Source organism: Aythya ferina, assembly GCF_964211825.1.
Source record: "Aythya ferina genome assembly, chromosome: 1".
Taxonomy (NCBI): Eukaryota; Metazoa; Chordata; class Aves; order Anseriformes; family Anatidae; genus Aythya; species Aythya ferina.
Genome location: NC_140296.1, coordinates 206,821,534 through 206,833,589, shown reverse-complemented (window position 1 = coordinate 206,833,589; position 12,056 = coordinate 206,821,534). Strand labels below are relative to the sequence as shown.

General features: G+C 58.1%; 1 protein-coding gene across 2 annotated transcripts in view; it reads left to right on the top strand.

Annotated features, from left to right (window-relative positions):
- The window catches only part of SHANK3 (SH3 and multiple ankyrin repeat domains 3), a 369,667-nt gene extending 363,800 nt beyond the window's left edge, over positions 1 to 5,867 (top strand). For both annotated transcript variants that reach the window (XM_084506714.1, XM_084506715.1), the window contains exon 23: positions 5,064 to 5,867. In XM_084506714.1, coding sequence (XP_084362840.1) covers positions 5,064 to 5,607 — 544 coding nt within the window. In that variant the 3' untranslated portion in view covers positions 5,608 to 5,867. The remainder of the gene's footprint in view (positions 1 to 5,063) is intronic.
- Positions 5,868 to 12,056: the final 6,189 nt, after the last annotated feature.

Genomic DNA, 12,056 nt, shown 5'->3' with positions numbered 1-12,056 from the left:
CACCTGGAAGCCAAGAGCAGTGAGAACAAAGACTTGCTGAGCAAAAGCAATGGATTTCTCTTTGGAGTGATTGGCGGTGCATTACCTCTGTTGCTGAATCCTCCCTAGTCTTTGTTACTCTTGATGAAATCGGGACTGAGATACAGAGTTCAAAGAAAGAACGCTCATCCATTAGCGACTTATTCAAGAAATCTGTGGTTTAATACCTTCAGTAAAAGTATTCCCAGAAGGCTTAATTAGCTGTCCTGCAAATGCGTAATCCCTCTTCGTTTGGTTATAACTTCCTTTTTCAGCAAGCTGGCGTTTCTTTGCCTTGAGATTGCTTCCCATGAGACCTGTTCTCCCCCCCCCTTACTGATTTCAGTCAGTTCCATGCATATGCTGTGGTGTGCAAATCAGGCCTTGCATTCTGCATCTCAAAGGCTGCTTTTTCTGCCTGCTCTGAAGAAGCAATCTGGGCAACCAATCTACTGCTACCGCTGTTGCCAGCAGACTGCCATCACTGAACTCTGCACGACAAGGGGTAGAGCTGCCAGAACCTGGACTTGTTCAGAAAATGAAAGCTTGAAGGCAGCCCTGTAACAGCTATCAGTGCTGCCACAGTGAAATCTGTGACAGCCAGCAACCCCACCACTTCTGCGCTGCTCATCTTCCAAGGCCCATTTGGAGCATCGCTGGAAGTGGAAAGCGAAGAAAGTATTTTGTTTTTCTAGTCAAGCTTCCCAGTTACATTTCTGTGATGTTGCCCAAAGACGTGGGCAACACCTTAGTATTCATGAAACCTGACAAATGTAAAGGCTTTGATAGCATTGTCATAAAACATTGTAGCACTTGGCCTCAGCTTGTTACAGCTGGTTGGTACGTCTGTATCAATGTGTAGTCCTCTGGCAAAACACTAATATGCCAACATGAACCTGTAACGAAGAGCAATGACCCAGAAAGAGCCCTCTAAGCAGATATGGTTGTTATGCATAATGTGCAAGTTGTCAGAAAGGATATTGTGCTGTTACCACTTGTGAAGGATCACATCCAGAAAAACTTACCTGGCTTCAGCACAGAATAAAGTGCCTCTGAGCAAACAATTGTCCTGATGGCCTTTAATGAAGTCATCTTCCAGAGCTGGACAGGGCATCAGAGACCAGAGACATAATGTGTGGCTGGCAGAACAGTGCTCCTGAAGCAGTTGAGAGCCAGCAGTGTATTGCCAGCAGTCCATTGTGCTGAGCCAGCCAGTACTCTGCAGAGAACAGACCTGCAAATTACATCTGCTGACCGGCCATGCCCAGAAAGGTCGGCTTCGGCTCCCCTGTGTCACTGCTGCAGGAACACGCTGGCCCTGGGAGCCTGGGCACACAGCCGATTTCTTGCATGGGGCTACAGCAGGCCCTTTCCCCAGGCTCTGCAGACCCTGAGAGAAGAAACTGAGCCACAGAGGCCTGCTACGGTCTCGTCTGGGACCTGCATGGCTGGTAGCAAGGCCCATGCCATGCTGTTGGACAGGCACCAGGTGCCCACCACTCCTAGGAGGAGGGCACGTGCCCAGGACTGCTGGAGGCTTGGTCCTGCTGCCTCTCAGCATCTCCTTGGGGGCACTGCCTGCTGCAGGAGGACCGCCTGCAACGCCAGCAGGGCCTCGCTGCCCCCAGCACCGCAGCATCTCACCACATGGTTGGCAAGCCCTTGTCACAAGCAGGTGAAAACTAATAGAAGCAGCTCTTGAAAGAGGGGTGGCAGTAATACCAGAGCACGACTGGACAATAATGGCCCACTGTGCCATTTGTGGAGTTTTCTAAATCCTCTGGAAGGATATGCCCCACTCTCACAAACCCTCTTTATTTGCAGCCTAAACTCAAAAACTCTCAAGGCAGGTTGCAGCATTTTTGGGACAGGTCTCCACTGTCTGATCTCACATCCTGAATGTCCTGGTTATGCCATGGCGTAGAAGTTCTCTCACAACAGACCGTACAGAGCCTTGTGTGGAAGATCTCATTACTGTACAAGCAGAAGGTGAACGGCTGCCCAGGAAGATGTAGTGCAGACGATGTCTGGAGACAGGAGCACGCAGCGTGTTGCTGCCCTCAAACCCTCAGTGCAGCAGTTGTCATTCATCCTGTACCCAGGTTAATTCATGTGTGGATGCAGATTTGGGGTTGTTTTGCAAACTACATGGAAGGTGACTCTTCAGGCGGTAACCCTGTGCAGCTAACTGCAAGGCCCAGGGCTTTGTCTCGGTTCGTTACTCGCTGTGGGCCATAACCACGTCCTCACTCTGCAGACTGACCTGAGGCCTGGTGGGCCACCAGCGTCCCTGACCAGCGCTATCGGTCCGACAGCTAGGTGCCTTCTGCTAACCAGCCAGCATGTGTTTGAGTCCTGCCGTCCTCAGCACCCTCCAGGCTAGGCCTCTCTTCTCCTCTCACAGCCTCTCACAGCAATTTCCCCTCTGTCCTGCCTTTGCCAGGTTGAACAAGTTCCTGGCACACCAGCTGCCACTGTCTGCAGCCATTCCTGTTCAAATTTACCTTTCTTGAACATGCGGGACCAGAACTGTGCTCAGAATTTCGCGATAGATTGTGTGGGTGTCTTGTATGGTGACATTAGTGCACACTTCAGATCTTGCAGTATTCTTGCCAAACTGGTGCCTCCCGGCCACCTTAGGGTGTACCAGTAGACCCAGAACTTTCTCTTCCTTCATCATTTCTAATAAATGAGCTCCAGCTGAAAGCAGAGATCCTTGCCAGTAGGACACTGAATTTTGTACTGTCACTTTTTGTTCTGTTTTTCGTACTGCAGTCCTCAAGGTCATTCGGTTGTTCCTCTTTTATATTGATGGAGCCTCCTAAATGTGATTCATCGTCACGCTTCTTTACTGCTCTTGCTTTCTGTGCCAAGGTAGGAAGAAAATAAGAACACAAGGCAGTGTGGCTAAGCCCACAGACTCTGGACAGACCTTCATATTTGTGTTAAGCTCATCTTCTCGGAGCCATCTCTCTAAGAAATCATTGACATGTATTAACTTCCCAGGCCATGTCTTGTGTGGTGTCTGCGTAAATGGCAGCATGCTTAGTGTAGTCCATGGATTGTTGTAGTTGTCAAAGGCTCTCCAGTGGCCGTCTGTCCTGGGAGCGATCCTGAGAGGAAGGCAGAGCTCGGAGGGAGCAGAGGACCGCAGTGCGTCAGGCTGCAGGCGGTGGTGCCAGGCCCTGGGCACCCCAGGCATGCAGCCCAAGCACAGCACCAGGACTGGGAGGTCCCGCGTGCTGCAGGCCCAGGGAGGAGCGCTCTGATACTTCCAAGCACCGAGCTTCAGGCTCTGACTTCCCGGGGCAGCAGGAGCCTGGGCAGCATCCTGCTCTGCGGGGCTGGGCTGAGGGGCTCTGGGCACTGACGTGGTGGTGGCGTACCTGCAGCCTGCAGGCACAGGGAGCCACAGCCCCACTCAGAGGACAAGCACATTGACGTTGCCTGACTCTTAGCAGTGGGCAGATGCTGTTCAGCAGAGATGGCCAGTCCAGCCCCGGTAGTGCTGTGCCTCCCAGGCCAGGGGTGTGCAGACCCAGAGCAGCAGACCCTTGCTTCCATTCAGGAGTGCTCTCACCACCTCATGTCTGCAGCATTTCTGCTGCGGGACCAGCCAGGCCCCAATCAGCCAGGGCTCATGGGCTGCTGCCCAGGTCTTCGAGCCCCGAGGCCTCGGAGCTGCTGCAGGCGTTCAGGCCACAGCACCCGGCTGCTCTCCAGAAGCCGTCTGTGCTCATTTGACCTGGCAGCAGTGGTGGGCTAGCTGGCCCACCGAGGCCAACTCATTCTGTTGGGTGCACGTTAGCAAAGTGCAGCCCAGTCAAAGAGCAGTAGTCAAGGTAACTGGAGATAGGATGGAGCTGTAGCCTCCCCATCCAAGGCCTGGGGAGGGTTCAGGGTGCTGCATTCAACTCCACTGCTAGACCAGAGAGACCACGCAGAGCCCCAGGGCCCCCTGGCCGGTCCTGGCCCCGACAGCCACCGGTGGTGGGTGCTTGTCCCCAGGCTTCCCAAGCTGAGGGGCTCGCTCAGGCAACTACGCTCAAAGGCCTTGCCCTCCAGGTTTTCTCCCTGTCTTTTTTTTTTGGTCTGTTTCTTTTTATATACCAAAAATACTTGTTTATGTCAGGCAAGGTAGTAAAGGCAAATATGTGATGGCAGAAGGAAAGTGTTCCTGCAGCATGGAGAGCTAGTGGGGAGCAGACAGGCCAGTGCCCAGGCATACTGTGTCTTCTTCGGCAAGTGAGACTTGCTGCCCCAGCAGTGTCAGCCTGCCCACAAACACGCAGACCAAGGCACAAAATGCCCAGGGAGGCAGACACGTGGCATAACACAAGACAAGACTGTTCAGGCACCCCTTTGCCCGTTGCTTGCCACCACTCTGGTGGCAGTCAGGCCCCACTGTCACCATGCTTGAGGTGGCACGACAGCCCTCCCACCCACACACCGCTGCCTGGGGAGGTGGCAGAGGGGTCCTCTTGTTGCAGGAAGGGGCTCTGCCCCCGTGGCAGATGGCTTGAGGTGTTATGCTTTGCTCTGGGTCCACGGCAGGACCCGACTGCAAACTGGAGCTAGTGGTGTGAGGCAGGGGAGATGGTCCCTGGTGGGAGGGGACCAGTGTAGCTCCACAAGGCTCTGCCGCAGGCTCCTGACACACCAAGGCAGGCAGCAGTGTGGGGCTGCAGCTGCAGCCATCTCAGCACGACTGCAGGGGCTGCAGGGCCAGGTTGCTCCCTGGGAGGTCTCCGTGGGCTTCAGGGCCATGGCAGCTAGGGCAGGTTTGGCCAGGAACCGGAGATACTTGCTGGAACCTCTTCTGCCTCCTCTGGAATAGACCTCGCAGGGCTTGCAGAAACTCTTGGCCAAAGTTCTCCGAGCCCATGTCCCCGAGCGCTGCAGAGCCACCCCTGCTGCCTGAGGCTGGCCCAGCCCTGCAGCGGCCGCCCCGCGTGTTGTGTGTGTGCCACTGTGTCTGGGGACCTGGCCTCACCCCGCCCTCTGCTCTCTCTCCTCTCTCTCTCGCTGTACCGTTCTTTCTGCAGACTTTTCAGTAGTTTAGGAGAACTCAGCACCATTTCCCAGCGGAGCTCCGGGACCACCTACACAGTTCGACCTGGCAGTCGCTACCCTGTAACCCGACGTACCCCCAGCCCCGTGAAGCCGGCTCTGGATCGGACAGAGCCCCTCAGCACCGTGCGGCCCTATGGTCTGACCCCTCCCACCATCCTCAAATCTTCCAGCCTCTCCATCCCACACGAGCCCAAGGAGGTGCGTTTTGTGGTGAGGAGCGTGAGCGCCCGGAGCCGCTCCCCGTCCCCGTCCCCCTCTCCAGGGCCGCCCCTGCACACCCTCCACCCGCCAAGGCCCTTCATGCAGAAACCCCTCCACCTGTGGAACAAGTACGACGTCGGGGACTGGCTGGAAAGCATCAACTTGGTGGAGCACCGAGACAAGTTTGAGGACCATGAAATAGAGGGCACACACCTGCCCGCCCTCACCAAGGAGGACTTTGTGGAGTTGGGGGTGACACGGGTCGGGCACCGTATGAACATTGAGCGGGCACTCAAGCAGCTGGTAGACAGCTGACCGTCCTAGGCAGCGCTGGCCTCTTCCAGAGCCACCACACGGGGAGGGGGGGGGCGTTTCTACTAGACTAATAAAACCCAGTTTGATTCTCTTTCTACTCTGAGCACTGCACTGAAGGGCGCGGAGCCGAGGGGCTCCCGCCCGCTCACACACAGCCCGCGTGCCACGCACACGCAGACCCCGCTCAGCCCCACCAGGCCCGCGACGCCTTCGGGAAAAGGAATGTTGCATGAAATACATCCTCTTTTCTGTTCCTCCCAGAGAGTCTGGCCTGTATATCGCTTGATGTGCTCTTCCCTGGGGCGTCGCTGGTGGCAGGAGGGGCCGAGGCGCCAGGTACCGCCGCGCCGGGCTCCCCGCACGGGACCTGTGGCACGGCGACACCTGGCTGGGGGGGACTGTGCAGGGCCACCGTGCAGTCGAGGAACCAAACCTGTGCAGGGCAAGGGCTCCTGAGCAGCAGGCTCTGCATGGGTTTTCCTGCGAGCCCAGCGCTGCTCGCAGGTCCCTTGTGCGGCAGGCAGGGAGGTGGCAGGCCAGACACGAGCTGCCCCGAGAGGGTGCGTGTGGGGGGCACGGCAAGGCAGGGCCCCGGCAGCGCGGGCTGCTGGGGGAGGCAGGCAGGGTGCTGCGGGGGCAGGAGCAGGACGGAGGCCCCGTGGGGCCGGGCGAGGAAGGGCGGCAGCGGGAGCAGGGCCTGTGGCAGGGCAGCCTCGCTGCGTGCCAGGAGAGCCGTGGTGACGGCCGCCCTGCTCCTGCCTGCACCCTGCTCCGGCCCTGCCGCGGCTCCTCCGGCAGACCCGTCGCAGGCAGGAGCAAGCCTTGCCGTGCGGGTGAGAAGAGCGCCAAGCGTGAGAGAGCCCGGCCCGTGGACTCTGCTCCCCTGCCTGGCTGCGCTTGGTTTGCCCTGGAGAGAGAGAGGGACCGAAACCGCATGGATAGAAGCATGTTTGGGGGGTGTCGGAGGGAGGCTGGTGGGGAATCCAGCAGAAAACGCTTTGCCAACGTTCAAAGGGGTGGGGGGTGGGGGGAGGTGTTTTATTTCCTCTTGGTTTGGGGTCTTGTTTCCAAGGGGGACACATTGATGGATAATATATAATCTCCGTGCATTTATATAGAGAGCAGCTGATGATCTACAAGAGACGATACTGAACTACAGGATTCCCACTCCGTCTTAGTCATCCTTATTTTGCATCTTTTTAATCAGCTATATATTTGAAAAGAGAGAACAAATATCTATATATCTATATCTATAGCTATAGCCACCTGATTTTGTTATAATTTTACTAAATCTATATATCTCTAGACTTGTTGAGATGCTGATGAGGTGGTGCCTGCACCCCTCCCCTGGGACGCCCATGACTCATGGGAGTTTTTAGTGACTGACTGAATGAATGTTAAAGTCTTTTTAAAAAAAGAAAAAAAAAAAAACCAACAGCTCCTTTCAGACACTCTGGATTTTAAAGATTTAGAAACACAAAACTTGGTTTTTGGGACACACCAAGTCTTCCATCCCCGCAGGCAGAGATGCATGGAGAGCTTCCACTACCCTGCAGCAACCCCGCGCCTCCGGCAGGCGCAGGGCTCCCGTGGCTTCAGGTCCTCCTCCCACCTCCAGCGCTGGGGCAATCGCCCGCCCTCGGACCCCGTGCCCGCAGCGCACCGCGGCCGGCCGAGGGCTGCGCAGGCTGTGCCATGCCCCGGAGCAAGCGCCACGCTGGGAACCCCAGCTGGAGGCAAGCAAGGGGCAGCACTGGCATTACACCCAGTGGCTGAGGAGGCTGGGGCGCCATGGGGCGGCCCCAGAGCCGGAGGAGGCAGCGTCCCCGTCCCCCAGCCCGGTCCCTGTCCCCCACCCCGTGCGCTCCCCTCCGCACTGCACCCTCGACAGCATCGCGCACCCAGGCTCAGGGGTGGCCAGGGGCTCGCCCCGGCCAGCTCGGGAGGGGATGGCTTGGTGACTGGTGTTCCCCAAAAGCTGAGTCCCCCATGAAGGCATTAACTCTTCTGGTGCTAGAGGGAAGGACAAGGAGGTTCCTTCTGACCCTCACACATCTCCGAACCTTCACAACCTTCAGCCAGTGGAAAGGCACAGGCCAAGGGTTGGGGCTGCGGCCCCCTCCTGCGTGTGAGCACCAGGCTGAGGCCCTCTTCGGGACAGATCCTGGCAGGCTGTGGTGCTGTCTCCTTTTCCCTGAGCTCTCTTGCTGGGCACGTGCCCAAAACGGCTCTATCTAGAGCTTTCCAGAAACCGCTGAATTCTGTGTATTCACAGCACTTCTTCCCTCCCCAGGCAACAGCCCAGTGCTTGCAGCTGGGACAGTCGCATGGGGAAGGCAAGAGGGGATTTCAACCTGTACCTTCTTATTCTGCAAGCAAAAATCCTTCTGTAGATACCCCAGGGTACTCCAGGCCTCCCATCCAATAACCTGGTGAGCCAAGAGGCATCCTAATTGTGATAGCAACCATTGTGTCTGCCCGAAGCCACCTCTTTGTTGACCAGGTTTGCCATCGTATTCATCAGTCTCCTCCCCGCCCCTCCTGTGTGTGCCAATGCTACCGCTGTATGCTGTGTGACCATGTCCTGCCCCTGCCGCCGCGCCTGCCCCGTGCTCATCGCTGCAGCCTGCCCCATCACGCCTCTGCCTCTGTGCACCCCTCCATGCCCTGCATTTGCCCTACTGCTCCCATTTGCCACCCGCCCTCCTCCATCCCCCACCCTGGCACCCGTAAGCCCTCCACGATGGCCTCTCCCGAGGCCAGCAGCACTTTCAGACGCACTGAATTATTCCCTGCTCCCCACGCTCCGCTGCCCACAGCCCACTCACTCTCCATCGCCCACATTTCCAGCTCCTCAGCCTGCCCTGGCATTAATTATCACCTGATCACAAACACTTGCTGGCGTGCTCATGCACAGATGGGGACAGTCCTGTACTAGGGATGTCCCAGGCTGCTGGCGGGGTGGCACTTGCTGGCTGTGCCAACAACCACTGCCACTGCCACTGCCGCACCCCTGGCACGTAGCTCGCTGCCCGCAGCCCCACCGGCTCCGTGTGTCCCCTGCCTGCTCCCCCTCATCGCCTCCCACATGCTCTGCAGTGCCTGGACCCTCGATGCTGTCCGTAGACATCTTGCCACAAGCCAAGCCCACCACGTGCCCTTGCAACCTGAATGTTGAGGCTGATGCTGCTTCTTCAGCCCCGTGCCTGGCGAAGTGGCACTGCCACGTCCTGGTGGCACCCGTGGGTGCACAGAGCCTCTGCGCCGCTGCCGCGTGCCAGCTCTGCTGCTGCAGGGACCAGGCACACCAGCAGGCTTGTCCCAGGCTCTGTGTCATGCAGGCTCTGCCACAAACTCTGTAAAACATTAGAATTTCTAAAAAAAAAAAAATAGTTTGGCTGTCTGTTCCTCATGCTGCTTCTGTGAGGTTGCTCTGGAGCCTCTCACTGATGTAGAAACGCTCCTCTCCAGCCTGCACTGAGCCATGGGAAGCCCGTGCCCATTAGTCCCTAGGCTGGTCGTGTCCTTCTGCTGGCTTCTGCCTCTGCTCCCCCATGCTTGAGCACTCCCTGGCCATCCCGTGGCTCAGCCTCCCGTGCTCTGTCCCATGGGTCCCCACCAGGGCTGCTCCTGGCTGTGTGGGCAGACGTGGCCCCACAGAGCACGCTTTGTTCCTGCACACCGCAGCTCGGCGCCGCTCCAAACCTTGGCACCACTGATGGCTTGGCCCAGGCTGCCCGGCTTGGCTCTGCAGCCCCTGCCCTGCCCTCGCCCCTGGCCCTGCGCCCCCCCCCAGCCCAGCACCTCCAGCTCCTGCCCTGCTGCCCTGACCACACTGCGGCTCTCACCTCTTCCATTTCCATCTCACTGCCAGCTTCTTTCTGCCCCACCTGCAGGTAGTGCAGACCCCAGCAGCCCTCGCCCCTCGCAGCCCCATGTCCCTCAGGCGTGGAGCTGCCCCCCTCCTGCAGCCGGAGCACGCAGAGCTGCTGCCTGCTGCTCCCTGGCACCCCCCGGCACGGCCCCAAAAGCCTCTGCCCGGCCCTTGTGGCTGCGGGGTGGCCGGTGGGCACTGCGGGTTGAAGTGTAACCGTGTTGTCCTGAGTGCAGGCTGCCCCTCGGGCTCTGTCCCGTGGTCTGCGGGTCTCTGCCCCTTCTGCAGCTGCTTCTGGGGCGACGCACAGAGACCCTGCCTGCACCCGCCCCTCGCTGCGAGGGGCCTGAAGACTGCAGAGCGTAACTTTTCTGCAGGAAGTTCGGTCTGGGACCTGGAAAGCTGGACGCCTTCTTGCCATTTCCGAAGAGCCCTCCTCCACCCCTACTGCTGCCCCTTCCCCGAGGCGAGGGCTGGAGATGGTGGATGCACCGCTCTGCCGCTGGCGGAGCCGGCGGCCGCGCCGCCCCGACGTGCACCCCAGCTTCCAAGACACGAAGCAGCTGCAGCCGTACCTGTGTTGGCAAACACTGCGTGAACCCTCGGGGCCGCCAGCCCCAGGGCCACCACGGCTGGTCCCAGTCAGGCATAACACAAAAGAAGGCGACTTCCAACCACACTCGTGCCATCGCCCCTGTCCCTGCGGCTGCTTGGGTCTGCCACGAAGTCCTGCTCCCCTCTCCCTGTCCACACAGCAGCGACGGCTTCATCCTCCCCATCACCCTCCCATCCCCTCCATGGACACACGTGCATGCGGAGCTGGACGAGCGTTGGCCTGGGGCTTTGGAGACAGCACCGTCCCAGGCAGTGCTAGGGCACCCGTGGGGTGAGCCTGCTCCGTTTCGGGGCGGCACCCGGGGCGCTTGCCCTGCCCGTGCTGCCCGAGACGCGAGCGGCCAGGGCCAGCTCCTCCCTGCCCCGGACAGCTCGGTCTCACCGGTGCCGCCTGCGGCCCAGGGCTCTGCCCCTGTGCCTGGCCAGCCGGCGGTGCCGTTCACTGCCCCGCTCGGTGGCCGTGCTGGCCCCGAGCAGCTTCATCCCCCGCTTCAAGCACCAGCCAAGCCGAGGTCTCGAGTGCCCCGCACTTGCTGGAGGACGTCCCCGCCCCGGCCTGCCCGGGGGCTCCGTTCCCTGCGGCAGCGCCACCAGGAGCAGTCGGTTGCGTACCGGCCTGACGGCCAGCAGTGGTCTTGCCCCATGATCATTTCTAGTCCCACCTAGACAGAAACGTAACTTTCCAGCTAACGCAGCTGCTGCTACTTAACTTTTTTTTTTTTTTTTTTTTTTTCTCAGCTGAAGCAAAGAGGATTTTTTTTCCCATGTGTAGATAGCTCTTTTCTGACTTTATATCTACTCTGATGGCATTGGCATCTCCATTCCAAACATCTGCAGACCCAGTGAGACATTTCATTTTGAAAAGCCATTCAGGAGAAGGCAGAGCGATAGGCGAGGAACCCAACCACCCGGCCTTGCGGCGAGGGTCCTGAGCGCAGCCGGGCCCCACCTGCCAGGACGTCCTGGTGCGCCAGGACCCGCCGCCGTTACTGTGATTCTCATGGCTTCTCAATGACTTGGGTTATCTTCTGTAAAAATGGAAACACCTTTTATTTCTTTGGAGGGATTTTTTTTAAAGTTGTTGGTATTTTTCCTTTGTCCAGACGAAACTCATCAATCCTTGTTCTCCATAAACTCCTGTCTGTAATCCTGACTTTAAGAGAAGAGAAAACAAAACCCAAAGCACTTTGTTCCTGGTGGGCGAGCTTTTGCAGCTCAAACCATTTCGAAGCAGCAACAAAGTGCGGCCTGGTTTTATTTTTTTCCAGCACACGTGCATACCCCCCATCGCCGGCATGCATGTATACATGTGCGTATATACCCACACGCACACGGCCCCCGGGCGCGTGCACACTCACTCAGACTCTGCATGTGCATAGACAGGCTCGCACCCTCGCACACACGTGCGTGAACGCGCGCACGCACACGTCTCACATCCACACTCTTGTTTCCCCCCCACCAGACGAACTCACCTGTGGGTTTTTGTTCTGTTTTTAATTTTACAGGGTCAGTTTGACTTCACCCTTATTTTGTATGGATTTTCTGAGGAGATTTCTCCTTCTCCAGAGTCATGGAGGTGTGAGCATTCACCTCCCGCCCTTGACGTTGTGATACACATACCCCACAGAGATCTATGTTTCTTATATTATATTATTATTATTATTATGTAATAAATTTATAAGAAAGCTCTGCTTTGTTCTGTGGTGTTTCTGCTCCAGCAGCCCCCAGACCAGGGTTGCACCCGGGGCCCCTCTTCAACCCCTCTGCGGTCCCTGGGGACTGCCCCAGCCCTTGGGGCACCCCAGCACTGAGGCCCCATCACAGCCTGGCTGCTCTCCTGGGGGGTTTCTGTACCCCCCAGCCTCATCCAGCAGCGGGGCTGGGGCTGGGCAGAGGCCACTTCCCACTGCATGGGGACGGGGATGCTGGGGCCTCTGGGTGCCCCCCACAGCTCTGGGGC